Source organism: Eptatretus burgeri, chromosome 2, assembly GCF_056783735.1.
Source record: "Eptatretus burgeri isolate ZD-2024b chromosome 2, Ebu_testis_v1, whole genome shotgun sequence".
Lineage (NCBI taxonomy): Eukaryota > Metazoa > Chordata > Myxini > Myxiniformes > Myxinidae > Eptatretus > Eptatretus burgeri.
In genome coordinates this window covers 84,786,768-84,807,912 of record NC_140962.1, presented here as the reverse complement: position 1 = coordinate 84,807,912, position 21,145 = coordinate 84,786,768, and the positions used below count along the sequence as shown (strand labels likewise).

Sequence of the window (21,145 nt, the reverse complement as noted above, 5' to 3'; positions counted from 1 at the left end):
TACATGAACAAAAACTGGTGAGTGAAGTCAAGTTACATGTATCAAGTTCATTTTTATGACTTTAAACACCTTGTGAAAAAGGGGGGAGGGGAAGTGAAACGTCACGTGCCTGCAAAGCACAGGCCGTCTGTGTATTCCCACAATCTCAAACTATTAGGCCACAAAGTGTCCACAGCTTACCTCCGCCAAGTGGCCACGAGAAAACGGCCAATGCTGCGGATGCTGATGGGTCCGCCAGTTACCGCACGCAGCTGAGCGTGTGCTCCGCTATACGAGGTTGTGAGCGGCGAGACGTAGATCGGGTAGCCGATTGGCTGGTCACAAGATGAGTTTATCATGTTGCGAAGAGCTTGCTTTGCATTTTGGATGCTCCCACGCTCAGGGTTACGATTTCGAAGGAAGACCAGTTCTTGAAGCTGGCCCGCCCAGAGGCCTCTGACACACTCCCTATTCACCTGAAAAAGAAAAAGGCAAGCCATGTCTGTTTCGGGTGAACGTCTAAATGAAGATCAGTGGAATAAAAGGTCGTCTTTCCAGAATAAAATTTCAATCCCAACGTGGCGGAGCCACCTAAAATGCCAAACCTTTATCACACGGAAGGTCAGGAAGCGTCTGTTGAGCATGATGACCTTGTAATCATCTGACCCATCGTCGAGCACATGACGTAGTGCAAGCAAAGACGGGCGATTCGACAGCACTGCCGATCGCCAAGCTGGGTCACCCTCGTGCGAGATCACCAGGTCCCGTTCGTGGGAGGAGATCGCGTCGTACAGTGCCGCTGGCTCCTCATACTCGTCGGGAGAAGTAAAGTGATCCTAAGCATCAAAGGCACAATCATTTGCCAAAAACCCATTCTGGATGATGAGACAATCTCAGACAGGATCATACTTAAAGGTACTTATGTAAACAAGCTTAAACTGACAGGTAGCCAAATAAACTTATAACAGACAGGTGGCCAAAAAAAAAAGAAAAAAAAAAAAAGACTCCAACAATCTACAGGGATTCTCATACCTAGACCAACCCTCTTGATGGTTTTTCATCAAGTACAGTAAACCCTCAAATATCGTGGGTGTCGACCAATTGCAGGCAACCTATTGTGTTTTGATTTAGTTATCGTGGAATTTCATTTTGGCCAATCGTGGTTGTTGAGATGAGATGAGTCATTGTTTGCGTCCGCATGTACGATTACCTCTTTACAAGCCTTTTCTTTTTTCTCATGCACCGTTAGTTGTAGTAATTAGACCAGCAGACGGGAACAAAGCTAAATTTAACAAGAAAAAAAAAATTAAAAAAAAATGAAAAACAGAAGGATGAAACCTCAAAAAGTCCCTGTAATATCCATCTTGTATACCCCGTGTTCCCCGCCCCATCCCTCTCCCTTCCACAGATCTAATGTCTCTGTTCCCCACTGTTTTGTCCTTCCCTCTCTCACCCCTCTTGTCTCATGCCCCCCCCTTGCTGTGTGTTGTGTGTTCGCTCTCATACGAGCCTCAACAATGTGTACAAAAAAAAACCAAAAAAAAAAACAACCAAACAAGGTATGAATGACACCTCAACCTCTTATGGTTTTTTTTTTGCCATCACAATATATTTTGATGTTGTTCCATCCCAATCCCACAACAAAAGTAAAATGTCAAAAGATGTTGTGATGATAATCAATGAGGATTGTGGTGTCGAATTGTGGCATCGCAAGGTGGTGTCATTCTTACCTTGTTTGGTTGTTTTTGTGATTTCATCCCAAAATCTTTTTACTTTTTTTTAATGTTTTTTTTCTTCTTGTTTGTGCAATTTTTGTAAGTACAGTCATGCGCCACTTAACGACGGGGTTACGTTCTGAGAAATGCGTCGTTAAGCGACGTCGTCGTTGTGCGAACATCATTTTATTTTATTTTTTCGTTTTCGAACATCGTACTTACACAAATCAAGACACCTAGGCTATATGGTGTAGCCTATACATCATGTTACTGCACTGAATACTGTCGGCAATTGTAACACACATCCAAGAGAGACGGAAGACACGTTAGATTTACCTTTGTGCTGTTCATGACGGCCATCGGTGTTGTTAGCAGCAGCTTACAATCTCCTCTCGCATCGATTATAGAAAGATGAATAATTAGCGTTTGGATTTTATAAATACATAATCATTGCATCGATGTTATAATTTATAAATGAAGAAACGAGCTCCTGTCAATTGTGTGAAATATTTTGGGAACAGTGCGTTTGTTTTAACAACATAAAAGATTCACAAAAATATATTTGTGTTTTAATGTCGACTAAGAACAATGATTTATTCGCGGAATTCTTCAATCCAAAGGTAATTTACTTGCTGGAAGGTAAACGTGGAAACATTGGTTCAGTTTGAAAGCCGATTTCCTTGAATCCCGATTTAGCACGACCCTGATTTTTTTCGTGATGACATTTTATGGACCTCAACGATCGCATTATAACAGGGCCACACTGTCGTTTATTATCATTATGAAGTATTATGTACTGTATAGTGTACATAATTTTACGTGCTATTTTTATACGAGGCTACATCGCTCGGCGATAGGAATTTTTCAGTTACATTTTTTTTTTCAGAGCTGGCAGATCCGTCGTATATGCGATCCGTCGTTGCCAGGAACGTCGTTAAGCGGCGCATGACTGTAATAAAATGCTTAATGTTTCATGTATTTTGTTATTTTGGTGTGGATTAAAATCCAACTATGTTGTAAAATTTTGGCCGATGGTACACTCTACCCCCACCCTGCTCACCACCCTTAATGCTTGCTGGCTTTTGGTTCAGTCTACTTTGTAAATTAATAGCCATCCACATATGCAAAGAGCCATCCACATTTGCTGAAATGTTGATGCAAATATCGTTTTAAAAAATAATAAAATGCTTCATGTTTTATACATTTTTGTTTGGATTAAATCCCTCTGTGTTATTAAATTGTTTTAATACTTGTTTCAGTTGATTTGGGGGATGGTTTGTATTATACTGTATATACGAGGTGTGTTCAAAAAGTATCCAACCTTAATTTTTCATGCGTAAACAAATGAAGCTCAGGAGGCGTGGTTTGGTGCATGTATGTAGGCGATCCTAATCCGTATGCGTGAATATTTTCCCGCCTGCAGAAGCGGTCAGCCGCCAACAGACCGCTGATGAGTGAGGAAGTGTAAGTGAGCGCCGTCGGATTTTCGATTTTGACAAAATGACAGATCACTGTGGTCTCATCGCCAGTGATCACTGTGTTGAAGAAGTTGGGATCGCTGTTCACAGTCTCCAGCATGTACTGTGCGATCTCCAAACGGAGTTGCTTCTGCTCGATCGTTAGCAGCTTTGGCACGAACTTCGCTGAGATTCTCCTTAAGCCCAAATCCTCAGTCACAATGGAATGAACAGATCCAATGCTGACGCCCGCCTCGTCTGCAAGTTATCTGATCGTGATTCGACGATCCTGCATCAGCAGGGTCCTCACTTGGTCAATGACTATCTCATTTCGGGATGTTGAGGGCCTACCAGAACGTGCTTCACTTTCCACTGATGTGCGACCATCTTTGAAGTGGTTGTACCACTCTTTTATCTGTGTGGTGCCCATTGCTTCATTCCCGAAGGCTTGTTGAATCTTGCGGATCGTTTCCACTTGGGAATCACCAAGCTTTACACAAAATTTGATGTCGTAACGTTGTTCAAGTTTTTCCGTCATTTTGTCAAACACGAAAATCCGACGGCGCTCACTTACACTTCCTCACTCATCGGCGGTCTGTCGGCGACTGACAGCTTCTGCAGGTGGGAAAATATTCACGCATACAGATTAGGATCGCCTACATACGTGCACCAAACCACACCTCCTGAGCTTCATTTGTTTACGCACAAAAAATTAAGGTTGGATACTTTTTGAACACACCTCGTATATCTCTTTTGGAATGGTTCTGTCCATTTCCCCCCTCCCCCACAATCCTGGGCCTGGTTTGGTTGAGTCCACATTTACATTTGATTTCTTTTCCTAATAAACCGATTAATGCTTTTTTTTGGGGGGGGGGGGGGTTGGGGGTTGTTTGCACTAGCCCAGAGACAAAGTAACTTCCTCACGTTGGAATCACAATCATGGCTTCAGCAGTTATTGAGGTAGGTTGGGATACAGTTTTACATTGTTTTGAGAGGGGAAGAAGCAGAAGAAGAAGAAGAAGAAGTACAAATTGGCATATCAGCAATCTCTAATTGTGGTACTTTAGCGATGTATTTTGGCATCTTTTTAAGTCCCGGTAGCTCAGAAAGGGGAAATCAGGTTGTTTAACGCCAGAGAGACGAGATTATTTTGGAAGAGGATGCTATCTCGTACCTTCCTGTCCAAGCAGAAAATATTTGCTCTGGGTCAAGGTGGCTAAGGATCATCCCCACCCTTCTACGTGGCAATGCAGCAGGAGACTTTGTCATGCTTCCGATGATCCAACAGCCATCGCAAGTTGTACATCCACGTCTTTCTAACCTCCACCTTCCCCCTTTCCCCACTCCAACAGCATCATCATCATCCCGAGCTATGTCTTGTGTTTTCTATTTATGACAGAGTATGTAATACGTTTACCCTCACCCACCTCGCTATTTTATAATAAATTTAAAAGGTAAAAGAGTTGTGTTTGTGGTTATTACCTCTGCCACAGAAGGTGGAAGGAGGTTTTGTTGAGTGTGTGTGTGTGTGTGTGTGTGTGTGTGTGTGTGTGTGTGTGTGTGTGTGTGTGTGTGTGTGTGTGTGTGTGTGTGTGTGTGTGATATCTCATGAAGTTGTGGATGCATGAGGATTAAACTTGTTGGACAGGATTGGTGTGTGACAAGGACAAACTGATTCAATTTTGGTGAAGATCTGAATCCGGATCTGGAAACGAGAATTATTAAATTTTTTAAGTGATTCTTTACCAGTGAGAGATAGGACCAAAAACGATCTAAAGCATGATATCTCAAAAATGTATCGGGCCAGACATGTTCCCGTGGATCAGGCATTGCGTGGCAGAGATATGCGTTCTACCGAGTACCCTTCCCGTTTTAATTGTGGTGTTTATTTCTGGCTGAGACCAACCTTCCTCTATCTTTTTCCCGAAGCCCAGGAACCAACCCCCCACCCTTTGTCATTAGCCCTTGGTTTCCACCATTGCATTTTTAACCATCATGGCATTTTCCAGGAAGCTAACCCCCACTATATTTAAGGATTTACTGTATGGCATCTGGCAGGCACTGCTCATACTTTGCCCACAAAGGTCTTCTCATCTTAAATCCTCTTCAAATCGATTAAAACAAAGCATTCAAAATAATGACTCTTGGACCTGGTGGAGTTTCAGAGACATCCGCACGCCAGGCACCACAACACGCCGCAGAAGCTCCACATCGGTGAACACCCACTCATCCTTGGAAGATGTGATACGGAAATCTCCCTTGAAGAGTGCATGCAGGCCATAGAGAAATGGCTCGAGGCTACTGCACAGCATCAAAGAAAAGAGGGGATGGAGGGTGGGGGATGTGATTGTCCACACATCATGCAAGCAAAAGAGAAGAACTTTAAAATCCTCCACACCCTCACCCCCACCGAACGTCTTCCTGACCCACCTTTCCCTTCCGTTCCTTCACCTCTCTTCCCATCATTTCCTTTATCACCCTTTTCAGACCCAACCACCGTTGCCATTTTTCAATATTATCTACAATTATACCCATCCACCCCAACACACTTGCTTATGCCACACATACACCACCACCAAGGTTTGACAATCGACTTCACACACTGTTGTAATGCTCAATTTGCATATCTTTCCACGCGAGGCTCATTTTATCCATGTACGATTTTAAGATGCAATCTTTTTAAAGAGCCATCTGCATATGATGTATGGAAAAAAGTGGAATTTTTAAACCCCAACTTTATCATAATACTCAAAATTTTCAAAACTGTTTACTACTTTCTCCAAGCATGGTCCTGTGCCCGAGTTACAGTGATTACTGGTTTTTGTGGATTTCACAAGTCGAGAGACCAGCCAATGGTGTTAATCATGAAAAGGACCAGGCCAGGGCACACAAAGTTAAACAAATACGTTTCTCGAATACATCCGTAGTCCAAAAATGAACGCAAATTATCTTTGTTTGAATCACAGAATTTTCTCATCTGGTTATTCATGGATGCAACACGTGCAGGTTCTGTTCAGTGGATGCGATTTAAAAAAAAAAATGATAATTCTCAGCCAAGGATGTGAGAACGCCACCACCAAGGAGTGGACCCTGTGGCACGCAAGCTGAGAGTCCTGACCTGGAAGACATGTGGTTGGAAGCTGTACCGAGTGCACGCCGTCCCAGCACGCACAGACCAAAGGAAAGTGTCACCAGCTGGGAGTCTTTCCCACAATCGAGTACCTGCATGGAAAGAAAGAGGCATCCTCGAAAATGCAACCGATCTCATGCATCGTGAAAAAGCAACATGATAGAGGATAGGAGCCAGGGTTGAATCAGCAGGTTGATGCCATGCCTGGTTTTTAACCACCTCTCCTCCGGTCTAGCTCCCTCTGCTCTCCCAACCCTCTGATCTACCCAAGCAACGGCATGATGTGCAGGTTTCTTCTAGCAACACTCTCCTGGTTAAACTCCCAACAAACAGGCTTTCTGCACATCTCGGCTCTTTTGTTAATCTTTTCTACAGTCCGTGGAAACGCCTTCCCGAGGCTCTTCAATCCCACTCTTCCCTGCAGCGCTTCACTGCAATTTCATGTGATCCCCCATCTCTCCCCACAGTATCCGTACCGAAGCTGACCCCTTCATTTGCAGGTTGCTGTGTTTCCACCACTCTTTTTTTCTGTTTGTTCATTCCTTTAATGCTTATTGCATCAAACTGTTGCCCACTCTCTGATTATTGCCTTTTACCTTGCTGTCAGCTCGCACTTCCGTGAGCCTCAAACTTATATAATCATGTGCAATACCCTTTCAGAACATCGGTTCTTTCAAAGCAGTTTCGTGGGTAGGGTGAGAATTCTGAATGGGTCGCCTCTCCGACATAGAAAGTCAGGGCAGGAATTTAGAATTTGTTCAAGGTGCCGGCAATAGCTCGCCGACTCTTTGTGAAGGGCACAGAGGGGTCTTTAACATCCACCAACTAATGCTGGCAAAAGAGCAACTCCACTCTTGGGTTACTGACGCCCTCCACTCTCGTAGTGAACGTGTCGCTCTCAATGGAATCCTTTCATTTCCTCTCCTTGTCAAGCTTGGAGTATCACAACACAGGGTTCTGGGCCCCATCCTATTCCTGATCTTCATCAATGATCTCACTGACTTTGGAAAATCCCCTTTATCTATTTTCTGACGACTTCACCCTCTGCCGTGACATCCCTCATCATTCAGACAGACAGGCAGCAGCCTCTTCCCTTTCTTCAAACCTTGACAAAATCACAAGCTGGTCAAACACTTGGAATACGTCTTTAAATCCTGACAAATCTCACACCCTCACTGTCTCTCTCTGAAAGGACCATGTTGTGGCAAACCCTCCGATCTACTTTCTCACCAACCCACTCACAGAAGTTTGGTCATTCAAACTCCTGAATCTCACTATCAGCCACGAGATTTCTTGGGCAAAACCACATTTCAAAGTTGGCCTCCAAAGCCAGTTGCCGTCTGGCCATTCTCCGTCATACAAAGTCCTTCCATTCACCGACAAGGCCTTCATCCGCAGCTTGATGGAGTACTGATCTCCCCTCTGGGTGGCTCCCCTGCGTCACAACTTTCTCAGTTTGATGCCGTGGATGTCAAGGCCTTCAAGATTATTGGACTCTTCCTTGATGAAGCTGAATCTATGGGCCTATCAAGTCACCATCACTGACAGGTTGGTGGTATCTGTTTTCTCAAGCCTATCTGGTCTTGCACCCTCTGCCCTTTCTGTGCTTTGCCCCACCCCCTGCCCCCCCCCAGGTATCAGCAGGGGGAACACAGTCCAGTTTAAACCCCGTTCTGGTGAAACTCCCAAAATCCAGTATTACTGCTCACTGACACTCATTCGTTATTCTTTTTTTACCACCTGTGGAACCAACTTCCACATTCTCATCAATCTCATTCCTCCCTCCAGGTCTTCAAGACAACTGTTCACTACAATCTCAGATCACCCCCCATCCAAAACCATGAACTTTTATATCCTCGTTAACCAACCCCATTCCCCCCCCCCCCACCCACACTGCCACCCCACCCCAAATTTTGCTTCTGCATCCATCTTGTCCAACCCTTGCATTATCCCCTTACCCTCGTCATTACCTGCATCCCTTGTTTGTCCGTCTCCACCTCGTTTGTCCCTCTGCCCTGATGTTGGAGTTTCTCCCCTCTCTTTCTGATGCTCCTTTTGTTCTGTTGCACCCTGATCCATTCTGTGTTCCAGCTCTTCCATGAGCCTAGACTCTGCATACAAAAATAGGAGACGGCCAGTTTAACGTCCATCCAAACTACGGCACACATTGATGAATAAGCCTGCACCAGGATGACAGTTTATAGCTGGGTGAGGATTCAAACCCAGGCCATCTTTTTCAGGAAACAAAAATAAATAAATAAACAGAGGGGCACTGTAAGGCCTAAGTCACATTTGCTCTACGGCGAAGATACGGCGGCCGTACGCCCTCTGAATTGACAGAAACGTGCGGCGGCCGCAGGGTTTCTAAGGTGGCCTCAGGGTGGCCCTACACCGTTTGGCTATATTTTACAGGCCGTAAGGTCGCTGTGAAATTATAACGCGGAGTTATAACTTTTTCATTTCTACGTTCGCCGTAGCAATTCGACATGCCGATAAAAAAGCTGGTTAAAAAAATAAAAAAAATTACCCATTCGTTACCGTCCGTCTGGCCACACGGTCGCCTTAGTCCCCTGCGGTCCCCTTGCAGGCACCTTGAGGCTACCTTGCATCTGCCTTGAAAATTCTATGGCCGCCACAGGGCCCCCTTAAGGTCACCGTGCGACATCAAATCAAAGACAGTATGGCAACCCCACATTTTCGGTCTCCACAATTTCTAAGACCTAAGGCATAAGTCACATTTGCTCTACGGCGAGGATACGGCGGCCGTACGCCCTCTGAATTGACAGAAACGTGCGGCGGCCGCAGAGTTTCTGTGGTGGCCTCAGGGTGGCCCTACACCGTATGGCTATATTTTACAGGCCGTAAGGTCGCCATGGAATTATAACGCGGAGTTATAACTTTTTTCATTTCTACGTTCGCCGTAGCAATTCGACAAGCCGAAAAAAAAAACTGGTAAAAAAAAAAAAAAGAACCCACTCGTTACCCGTCCGTCTGGCCGCACGTTCGCCTTAGGGCCCCCCCCCCCCTGCGGTCCCCCTGCGGTCGCCTTGTGGGCACCTTGCGTCTGCCTTGAAAATTCTATGGCCGCCGCAGGAACACCCTAAGGTCACCGTGCGACATCAAATCAAAGACCGTACGGCAACTCCACGTTTTCGGTCTCCACAATTTATAAATACGCCGTGCGGCTCCCCGAAAAATAAAAACATATGTGACTGTTACATTGTGTGACCGTGGAAATACTGTGGCCGCCGTATATTCGCTAGTGACCGTAGATTTTGGAGACCCCATGGCCGCCGTGGCAAATGTGACTTCGGCCTAAATACGCCGTGCGGCTCCCCGAAAAATAAAAACATATGTGACTGCTACATTGTGTGACCGTGGAAATACTGCGGCCGCCGTATAATTGCTAGTGGCCGTAGATGTTGAAGACCCCACGGCCGCCATGGCAAATGTGACTTAGGCTGAAGGAACAGGACGTTGGATATACAGGTGAGCAGCATATGTGACAACACAAAATCTTGGGAGTGGGGGGGGGGACATTGAGATAATAACAGAGGCAGAGGGGTTCAATGATGAGAATGGAAGATGTGAGAGTGGCGAGTTTAAACCTCAAATCAAATGTGAAACATCGACTTTGAAAATGATTTTGCAGTACAACATTGAGAACACATGGTAATAAGAGAAAAACAAAACCACGATATGTCGGAAATTTCACCGAGACAATAAAAGATCAAGGTATTCTCACGATTGTCAACTTATTGATGTGTGTAAAAAGGACAAAATAACAAGCATCTTTGAACGTACATCAATGTTTGTGTAATCATGGTGGATGATATGGTGGCGTAATGCAGCACATACCTGTTGGAAAAACTTAATAATTTTAGTACCGAGTGCACTTTGCAAGTTGTTTTAGATAAGCGAAAGAAGAACAGAGGAACGCACCAACTCCTGGCGTCCAGCACAATGTTGTATCCACTCGAGGTACACGGAACAAAAGCTTTGCCTCGAAACGCCCGACAATACGTGATCGTAATCCTCATCGATGTTGGGATTAAAGGTTGGGTCTACATCGGCATATCCACGCTCTGTGCAGGGCTGCAGACCTTCTTGGATCTCCCGGCTGTTAAGCCAGCTGTCCAGTTGCGGAAACGTCACCAGATAGTAGATTATGCTCTAGGGACAAGGTTAGAAACAAAGCGTTGTTCGCAGCAAAAACCAAAACCTTCAGCAAATCACAAAGTGCATGGTGGGTGTGTATATGTATTATGTATACTAGTACGGGCCCGTAGGGGTGGGCCCATAGGTGAGTGCCAGTATGTGCAGCCCTCTCTCGCCCCCCCCACTCTCGCCCCCCTCTCTCTCGCCCCCCTCTCTCTCCCCCCTAGTCTCGCCCTTCCTCTCTCTCTCCCCCTCTCTTGCCCCCCTCTATCTCCCCCCTCTCCCCCTAGTCTCACCCTTCTTCTCTCCCCCCTCCTCTCTCGCCCCTCTCTCTCGCCCCCACTCTCATCCCCCCCTCTCCTGTCCTCCTCTCTCGCAGATATTGGTCGACAGATAAATGGCCGTAACTTGGGAACCGCTCGTCCGATTAATATCAAAACTCGAAAAGGCACATCCGCAGGTCCCCAGCAATATTCCTGTCAAGTTTCAATCAGATCGGACCGTCAATCGTGCAAAATAAATAAACATTAATTGTGACGTCATTCGTGACGTCATAGCACCGTGTCTTGTCATTGGTCGACAGATAAATGGCCGTAACTTGGGAACCGCTCGTCCGATTGACAGAAAACCTCAAAAAGTCACATCTGCGGGTCCCCGGCAATATTCCTGGCAAGTTTCAATCAGATCGGACCAGCGGTCGTCGAGAAACGGCGGTCGCAGACAGACAAACAGACAAACACACACACAGAGATTGCTGGAATTGTGTGTGTGTGTGTGTGTGTGTGTGTGTGTGTGTGTGTGTGTGTGTGTGTGTGTGTGTGTGTGTGTGTGTGTGTGTGTGTGTGTGTGTGTGTGTGTGTGTGTGTGTGTGTGTGTACATATGGACCCAGTTTGACCTCCCGGTGAACCGAAGCTACTTGGTTTCATCTGTAGTCACGGGGGTTCGGAAGGGAAGGTTGACAAAAATGTTCTCTCAATGTGTATCGTGTAGTGCCACCCGACGGTGGCGGCAGAGAGTATTACAAGTTAACTGTGGAAATAACTTGCATGTTTGCAATGTACACGTCCCGAGAGAGTGGGAAGCCCCAAAGCCAACCTCCGCTAATCGGGGGAGGCAGGGGAAGGGGGGGTTACAAGTCCGCAGGGACGCATGGATGCAGGGTGTGTGTGTGTGTGCGTGCGTGCGTGCGTGCGTGTGCGTGCGTGCGTGCGTGCGTGCGTGCGTGCGTGCGTGCGTGCGTTTAGTATTGCGAATGACGCGGTGGGCTTTCAACTCGTGAACACACAAACCGAGACCCAGACAAACAACAACTCATAAATATAACAGGACCAAGTAATCAAAGATAAGATGTGAACGGATTCACAATATTATTGCCCTTGACCATTCAGGGAACATATGACAACAGTTAAGACTCACTGCAGTTTTCTTAGCTTTTGGAGATGGCATCACGTTGCTGAGGATACCGACTGCACTCACGACAAAACCAGTTTCGTGTTTACATTGTGAATCGTTGTTGGTTTATTGTCCTGCTCGTGTCCCATTTTGTTAATGTGTAACTTGCTCGGGTTTTCCCAGTCTCGGCCGCAGGACAGACTGCTTTACCTCCATTTCCCCACCATAATCGGTCTGCTCTTGACTCTCCTCCATCAGCCCAAAACTTCTCTTTAAGCCTTGTAGGAGTCCTTTGTGTTCATCGTTGTACCATCCATCCTTTACTTCTCCACATTTTTTGTTTCATCAATTGCCCACTTTTTTTTTTATTTGACAACGACAAGGAAAATATTTATTTTCTTTCCCCTCCCCTCATCCCTCAGTTATTCATTCCTTATTTGAGTTGTCATGTGATCCTCGATCTAATCGTGTGCTTTGTGTTCCATTCCCATCATTTCTCCTGCTCCCCTCCCTCTCACACTACCTTTGAGCCACTTCCCATTTCCCTTTTGTCCTCCTTTTCCAGCATAAACACACATGTCTTGTTCTTATTTTGAATACAACACTGTTTTCTTAACGGTATCTAATAATCCCCAATTCCACAATGATATTTGTGATCATGTGCTGGAACTTTGGCTGCAAAAGTACATACCAGGATGTTTGTTATAAATCCTTTCATCTGGCAGAAGCCCCTTCCATACACATATTACATATGCCATCCCCCCCCCACCATTCCCTACAACTATGCAGCCCCTCCTGTCTTTCCCCACAAGTTCTCCACCCCACCAGGACCGCACAGGCTATTCCAGAATAACACACGTGGTTAACCTCCCCAATTCCATCTCCAAAAGACAGCTCCATCACATTAATCGCTTTGTAATTTCATCTGTGGAATAAACTCTTTGTGTCATCTAATTTGCGCCCGTCCCTCCAGGCCTTCAAGTGCGCTGCCCATCACCACCTCATCATTTGTCCCACACCTCACTCAAATTATTTTATACTCCCATCGATTCTTCCCTCTCCCCCTCCCCCAACCCCAACCCCTTCCTTTCCGACACCGAACCACGTGTGCGTGTGTGTTTGTTTTTGTGCGATGTCCATCTCCCTGCTCCACTTTGTTCCTCTGTCAACCTATTGCCCCACGTTACTCAGCTCTGAAATCAGCTTGGTTTCCCACATACATACATACAAATAAATAAATAAAAGACACAACAGTAAATACGAGCAAAGGAATTGAAGAATCGGGGAGACGAAAGAAAAAGATATGTACCTTGACGTAGTAGGTGAGTAAAATCTTGCGCAGATCAAACACCTGAAGCATGGTGGCGGCACTATTGTCACTGATGCTGTAGCCTTCGAGCACATACTTGACAACTGAAACCTCCCAGGAGAGCCAACGCTGTCCGAAAGCTGCATTGAATGAGAGCATGTGTGGAAGGTGGCCGGGCTCACAGCAGCAGCAGCCGTCATCTTCTTCGACGCCCTCTGTAATGGCCTCCACTTCACGCTGTTGACAGTACGTTCCTGAAGGAAGAGGTTAGGAAAGGAAGATGAACAGGAGCAACAGTCAATGATGTCATAAAATATTGAAATCTTGTTCATGCACAGAATCCAGTCACGTGGTTGGTTGACTGGAAGCCCTCTCCATGCTGATTACGCCGACACGTTTACAGGTCATGTTTTTGGCCGCGGGCATGGCTGTGCCGCCGGTTATAGGTTGTAGGTTAAGGCAGGATTTTTTTTCAGCATTTTAGGTCTGATTTCAACCTGTCAAGGAGTACAGATTTTGATGTGGTCAATATAACTTCGTTCGGCATCGGATATGAAGCCTGTGACCGAGTTTCATCAAAACTTTATGCTTGGTTCAAGCGATAATGACTGAAGTGTTCACCGAGTGACTGACCGACTTACCTACGGACACGGCTTGATCACATCAGGTCACCGGACTAAAATCCAGGTGAGCTTAAAAAAAAAATAATAATAATAATAATAATAAAATAAATTAATTAATCACTCTTAAATTTCCACTGCACAAGAGTGATGAAGATTTTCCACCAATCAAAAGCCAGGAAGACTCGAATAACCACGACTGTACGAGCTTTTCATTCAATGAAAACCCTTTCGTTCGAGCACAGTCACATTTCTGATTTGCATGTCAAAATTATTATTATTATTAATTATTATTATTATTATTTTGGCTTCAGCAAATAGCTTGCGTGCATGTAAGCAAACACGAGCCGACCTCTGAACTCCAAGCCACGAAGTTGGAAAGTGACGAGCCCGTTGCCGATCTCAATGAGGTGGATGAGTGCGTTGAGGTAGTCGGAGGCGAGAATGAAGCAGTCGCCGGTTCCGAAGTTTCCCCAACGGCCAAGGACCAGATCACCGCAGAGACTGTGCTGCAGGGAACGTGTCAGGTGCTCATAAAAGATCGAGTTCAGGTTGTTGTCGTCTGCCCCTGTGCGTGGACGTCAAAAAACAAACAGTACTTGTCATAATTTCATGTTAGCTTTAGAACGACATCTCAAATAACTGGCAGGGGTACCTGGTGTTGTCTGGTCTATTTTTTGTGGGGGCCGAAAATACTTCCCTTCACCTACTAACCTACAAAATAATGTGGTCAGGGATCATTGAATATTAACTTTCACAAAGCTACAAATGCTTCGGCACTCACTATGGAGCAATTTTTTTTAAACATCCCCAAAAAACGAACCTTTTGTTTTTCAAGATTTTCAAAAACAAAATGTTGTGCCTAAAACACTCCTCGGGGCTCAAACATGAACCTCTGAAGGTTTGACGAAGATCCGTTCAGCCATATCTGAGAAAAATGGCGACACACGGACAAACGGCTCTCTTTCGGTACGGATTTCAAGTGTTTGTTTGGGCGTTTGTTTATTACTCTTGCACGGCCAAGCCGCAACACCGAAAGGCCCCAAATTTGGGGTGTAGGTACTTCAGAGTCTGGGTAAGGTTTTAAGCTACCACACGTTGGCCCCGATGTCCGTTTTGACACCAAAGGCTGCTACAAAGTGAATATTGGTACGTCGGCAGTGCCGCCGCTGGCCCACAGGCAAAATGTGAACACCGTGAAGCCAATAATTCCGTAGCTTTTCAATGTCCAACACGTCCTGAAATTACAGATAAAGGAGCTACTTCCAGCTTTTAGTTTCAGTCTGTGAGAGACACAGAACTGCCCAATGAAAACAAGCAGTACGTTAGCTGCTGCACTGCTATCTGCAATAATAGTCAGCCAAACGTCTTGAGCAATTCCAGCACACCCCTTGGGAAGGAAATCAATCCATGGACACATTTCTGACTCACTGAACCTCATCATGACGACACCGCCTTTTTTAATTAAAAAAAAAAATCAACGAACAAAGCTGAAGACGTGCACCTTGGCTCCACAGCCAAAGTACACAGTTCAACAAAACTTGTCAAACTCGTGTATGCATGGACTTCAGCCTGAAGCACATGTTCAAAACAAACATGCATCCGAACCCACAGGGCCAGAATGCATGGTAAACAATAACTGGGGACCACTTGGCCATCTTATGACAATGTCCTTTTTTTTTTTTGGTAAATAAAAAATACATATATACATATATATATATATATATATATATATATATATATATATATATATATTTGACATTATAGTATAACAAAGCCAAGGCAGTTTTCCCCAATGGCCATGCACCAAGGCACCACCACCAAAGTACATAGTCCTACAAAACTTGTCCAACTAGCATACATAGGTACTTGAGCCCAATGGCTGAAGCACGCAGTTAACCAAACACATGCATCCTAATCCAAAGGGCCAGAATGCATGGTCAAACTAGATGGTATTCACAGAATATTTGCCCCATGCAGTCTTGAGGACTTGGTTTCCTGTCATTAAAGCAGGAACTTTAACGTTGGGGGCTTTCCTGTAATTTCTGTGACATTCTTTACCATGAAGGACAGTGCCTACAGAAAGTCTACACCCCCCTTCAAAATTTTCACCTTTTGTTCCCTTATAGCCGCCTGGAATTAAATTTGCATTGAAATCAGACTTTTTTCCCCACCTTTATTTACACATCGTAACCCACAACTTCCAAGGGAAAAACAAATTATACAAATTTCAGAAAATAAATTTAAAATATAGAACTAGAGTATCTTGGTTGGATAAGTTTCCACCTCCCTGAGTTAATATTTGGTGGAAGGACTTTGACAGCAATTACAGTTGTGAGTCTGTTGGGAAAGGTCTCCACCAACTTTTCACACCTTGATTGGGCAATATTTGCCCATTCTTCTGGACAAAACTGTTCAAGCTCAGTCAAGTTGCGTGGGGAGTGTTGATGGACAGCAATCTTCAAGTCACGCCACACATTCGATTGGATTTAGATCAGGGCTCTGACTGGGACACTCAAGGACATTTATCTTTCTCTTCCTTAGCTGCTCCAGTGTAGCTTTGGCTGTGTGCATTGGCTCATTGTCATGCTGAAAGGTGAACTTCTGTCCCAATTTCAGCTTTCTTGCAGAGGGCAGCAGGATTTCCTCTCGGATTTTTCTGTATTTTGCTCCATCCATTTTACCTTCTGTCCTGTTAAGTGCCCCAGTCCTTTGATGAAAAACATCCGCATAACATGATGCTGCCACCACCATGCTTCAAAGTAGGGATGGTGTTCTTTGGGCGATGTGCTGTGTTGGATTTGCACCAAACGTAACGTTTTGCGTTTAGGCCAAAAAGTTCAATCTTGGTATCATCAGACTAGAAAACTTTTTGTCACAAGGCTTCAGAATCTCCAGTGTTTCTCTACATACCTCAAATGCGACTCAAGGTGGGCTTTTTGAGTAATGGCTTCCTTCTTGCCACCCTACTGTACAGGCCAGACTTGTGGAGTGCTTGGCATATTGTCACCTGCACACAGTGACCAGTCTTTTGCATAAAGGCATGTAGCTCTTTCAAAGTTGCCATTGGCCTCTTGGTGGCCTCTCTGATCAGTCTCCTCCTTGCATTATCATCCAATTTGGAGGGATGGCCTGATCTCGGCAGGGTCTTGGTGATACCATGCACCTTCCACTTCTTAATGATCGTTTTTTTTGTGCCTCAAGGGATATTCAAGGTCTTCGAAATATTTTTATACCAATCCCCTGATCTATGCCTTTCCACAACTTTATCCCCGGAGGTCTTTTGAAACCTCCTTTTCCCATGGTTGAGTCTTTGCTGTGAAATGAACTACCCAGAAGAGGAAACCTAAAGGAACAGCTGATTTTATGCTGAAATAATCAAAATCATTACAAGTTAACACAGGTGGAGGCCAATTAACTTGATGTGTGATTTTGAAGGTGATTGGTTATACCTGAGCTAATTTACCATTGTTATTATTAGGGTGATCCAACCAAGATATTCTAGTTTTGTATTTTTAATTAATTTTCTGAAATTTGTAGAATATATTTTTCACTTGGAAGTTATGGGTTACGATGTGTAAATAAAGGTGGAAAAAGTCTCACTTAATGTAATTTAATTCCACGCTATAAGGGAACAAAAGGTGAAAATTTTGAAATGGGGTGTCTCTCATAGGGGGTGGGGGGAAATAGAATATTTGCTCTCATGGAATATTTGCTGGTGGAGGGGGTAAGGGGGGGGCATGTGGAGTAACTATTCCAAGGCCCGGACCCAATTTGGGCTCCATAATTATTCCTTCAATTATTTGTTTCATATAATTGTTTGTGATGATAAAACACCAGGGGCAACTATTTTGTGTCTCCCTCCAAGACAATCATGGTGATTCCTCAGCTCGCCATTGCCATGGACAGTGACACCCTCGCTCGTAAAATGAACTACTGTGGGAACAATTTACATTGAATCACAATCGTGGTAATGACGTAATTACGTAAATGAACACAAGCGTTGGCCACACCCCATCCAGATGAAGTGTGTTAAATAAATCTGCATATAGGAATAGGCAAATAATACCCCAATTTTCCTTAAACATGGCAAGTGTTTCTGACAACGAAAATATGGAAACCTCCTTATCGGTTGTAAAAAAAATATGTATTTTGAATGGGGCCCAGATGAAGGGGGCCCCACACTTAGTATTGCCCTGGGATCCATTCTGGCTCTCGGCGGCCCTGGGTGCGAGCCAACTCTTGTGATGGCAAATTCGTAATTGCATCTATCTACACTTCTAAGGTATAAAAAAATATATATATTAATTATACTTTGAAAATTTTCAATGTACGCTCAACATGTGCTGTATCAAATGGTCACGTAACACGTGGTAAAGTTTCAATTTCCTCCAGTGAACGGTTTTCGATGTGTGCTCTTAACGAAATGCAGACTTACGCAGACGAAATGCAGACAAATGCAGACAGACACTGATTGCTTAAACCCACTTTTCACTTCACGCGTGCAGGCCAACAATAACCGGCTGGAATTGATTCCCCTCAAGATTTTGGCTGGCAAGCATACGTCATCGTCTTAAATGACAAAGAGTTGGCACCTCTTCACTGAAATGGTGACTAAACCCTTGTGACGCACCAGTATTTACCGCCAGGGTTCAGCTGGCAAGCAACATATTGCATAGCCATCAAATAGTCACTGCCAAAAATATTTTTCTTCATTAGAAAATATTTTCTGAAAATAAGGAAGGTTTTCTTATTTCAAGAAAACATTTTACTAATAATATTTTTTTGCAGTGCAACTCTTCAACTTGCCAGCTCAACTAGAGAGGACAATCCCCTCCATGCTGGTGAAAACCAGTGAATCCAGAAACACATCCATGGATTGATTCCTAAGTGATGGGCTGGGATGGCTGGCATTGCTAAATAATAATAATAATACTAATAAAGTTGGCTGGTCAACCTGTGGACTGCAGTGTAGCTGCTGACACTGCTTGTTTGCAGTGTCTTTCACAGGCTCCACACAATGAAATTTTAGCTGGAACGACCTTTTTAACTGGTGTGTGTGTGTCGTTATGTCTGGCTTCCTTCTTCGGACAACGGTGCAGTAATTGGTCTTCATTTTGACATGAGTACTCGTGAAACACACAAGTCCCACCTGTGATTTCCGCAGCGGATAACATAAACAATAAAACAGGCTTTAGGCTCAGTCAAGAGCTCAAATTTTAAACACAGCCTTGTCTTAAGATAAAATAAAATCTCAATCTAAAAAGCTGATGACTGTTGTTAAAAATATGACATCAAGCAACACAGCATACAGCCCGCATTGGGGATAAAAAGGAAAGGAAGGAAGAGTTCTCGCACCAGGGCTGCGGTCAAGCTGAGTGGCCAGACGAGTGTTGGAGTGGTCGACTCGCTTGGTGCTGAGGTAAGGGCGAGAAACAAAGTTGTGTTAGAAAAAAATTGGAATAGACCTCGTCTTCATTTTGAGACGTCAACCTCGCATTTGTTTACAATGCCATTTGGATTTTGGATGTCGTTTTTTTGTTGTTGTTGATGAACGAACAGTGATGGAATCAGGCTTGATTACCTTGTTTAAGGTGCATACAAAGCCTCATGTCTGTTGCTACTGATCCTGGTTCCAGCTCGTACCCGTGTGGAAGACACGAGTGTGTGTCGTTATGTGTGTGTGCATGTGCGTGTGTGTGTGTCATTATGTCTGGCTTCCTTCTTTGGACAACGGTGCAGTAACTGGTCTTAATTTTGATAACTCCAAAACTATTAAAAAAAAACCGAGCAGCCTGAAACTGTGCAGGTATACTAAGGGAACTCCAAGGAAGTACAAGAGTGAAAATTGGATGTTTGGGTTAATTAAAACACCCCTTTTGAAGATAATCAACGGCCTTATTTAACTCTATCCTTCATCAGGAACATCCTCAGCCACCTTGCTGTCTGGGGTCTGAAGGTATATCCTGGGTTACCTCACTGGAGTCTGAAGCCACCATGTTTTTTTGGCCTGCTCAACCATGCCTTGACTTGGAAAAGGCCACAATGATTTCTTAACAATAAATTTACTTTTTCACTTTCCTCACTCATATTATTGAATGCCTTTGACAATATATATATATATATATATATATATATATATATATATATATATATATATATATATATATATATATATATATATATATATATATAGTACACATCTCACATCGACCGACTGTGTTGGGCCCACAGTTGCGTGCGGTCCCTCGGGTGGTGCCTCGCCGGCTGAGAATGTTGTGCAATTTCATTGTTAGACGACATCACTTTGTTAACTTTTTGTGCGGCGCTTTCTTTATCTACCTGTCACTTTGAAATAGATACATATTAATTAAATAAATAAATAAATAACCTCCATCGACCTCATGTTCAGAGTTCCTCCGTGTTGGTTCGAGCAGTGAAAAGTGTTGGCCAACATTTTGTGTTCTCTCTGGAGAGCGATATATATTGTTGCGGATTCGCGCCCGCCGGCGTGCGAGCGGCCACGTAACTCGAATCGCGGCACGTCGCCCACCGGACGGACAATCCCGTAGTGACCCTCTCGGACTAACGCCGGGAACTAGTCACGGGTGGGCCTTTCGGCCTCACCACGATCGTGCCAATCGGCCCCCCGCGTGGGATAGGGTTGCTCGCCAAATTCGACCTACCTAAGTACCCACACGGAGGGTAGACCGGGCGATCGCACCTCGCCGCAGGTCGACTTCGGACACGGGCCACTTTAAGCGACCCGTTCCGTACTATCGGGATAACCGAGCGGTGTTATCGTCAACCTCGACGGTTCGATTAATTATTGGGCGTTTTTAGCCCACGACCAACCCTTTACGTGAAGTAAGATGGAGATTCAATAAAAGAAAAGACGAAGCGAAACGGGAAAAACAGTTCAACATAAAGCACATTTATTCCGCGGCAAACGGAAAGCACACATATACAATCACAACAATTATCCACCAAAAGCAAATGTAAAAGTAACACGACAATTCTGCACAAAAAGCAAATGCAACAAAAGAAACACAATGCAGATCTACTACCGACTACCGAGCACACGGCAACACTTATACAGTTTTACTTCACAGACGGCGCCGACAACACATATACTCAAAGCAAAAGAAAAAGGGACCACCCTCAACTATGAGGGGGCAGACGGGCCTGGGGCCGAGACCGCGTCGAGCCTACCCGTCTGGTGATGAGCCGCAAAATGGCGGCGGCGCCCCGACTCCGCGGGCCTCGCTGGCACTGCCTGGAATGGGGTGGGAACCGGGCCCCCTTCTCACACTATCTCAGCGCGGGGGGGAACAGGAGTGGGTTGTTGATGCTCGGGGGAATGAGGATATCTGGCTGGCTTGGG

At 44.8% G+C, this 21,145-nt stretch overlaps 1 protein-coding gene across 5 annotated transcripts in view; it reads right to left on the bottom strand.

Moving 5' to 3' along the window:
* Nucleotides 1–21,145, bottom strand: part of LOC147032473 (pecanex-like protein 1) — a 165,855-nt gene that overhangs the window by 8,345 nt on the left and 136,365 nt on the right. For 3 of the 5 annotated variants that reach the window (XM_085870122.1, XM_085870124.1, XM_085870125.1), the window contains 8 exons: nucleotides 19,120–19,178; nucleotides 14,114–14,329; nucleotides 13,142–13,395; nucleotides 10,224–10,454; nucleotides 6,270–6,373; nucleotides 5,302–5,452; nucleotides 585–815; nucleotides 181–455 (listed from right to left, as the gene is read on the bottom strand). In XM_085870122.1, coding sequence (XP_085726248.1) covers nucleotides 181–455; nucleotides 585–815; nucleotides 5,302–5,452; nucleotides 6,270–6,373; nucleotides 10,224–10,454; nucleotides 13,142–13,395; nucleotides 14,114–14,329; nucleotides 19,120–19,178 — 1,521 coding nt within the window. The remainder of the gene's footprint in view (nucleotides 1–180; nucleotides 456–584; nucleotides 816–5,301; nucleotides 5,453–6,269; nucleotides 6,374–10,223; nucleotides 10,455–13,141; nucleotides 13,396–14,113; nucleotides 14,330–19,119; nucleotides 19,179–21,145) is intronic. The other 2 variants (XM_085870126.1, XM_085870123.1) reach the window with 1 other exon arrangement.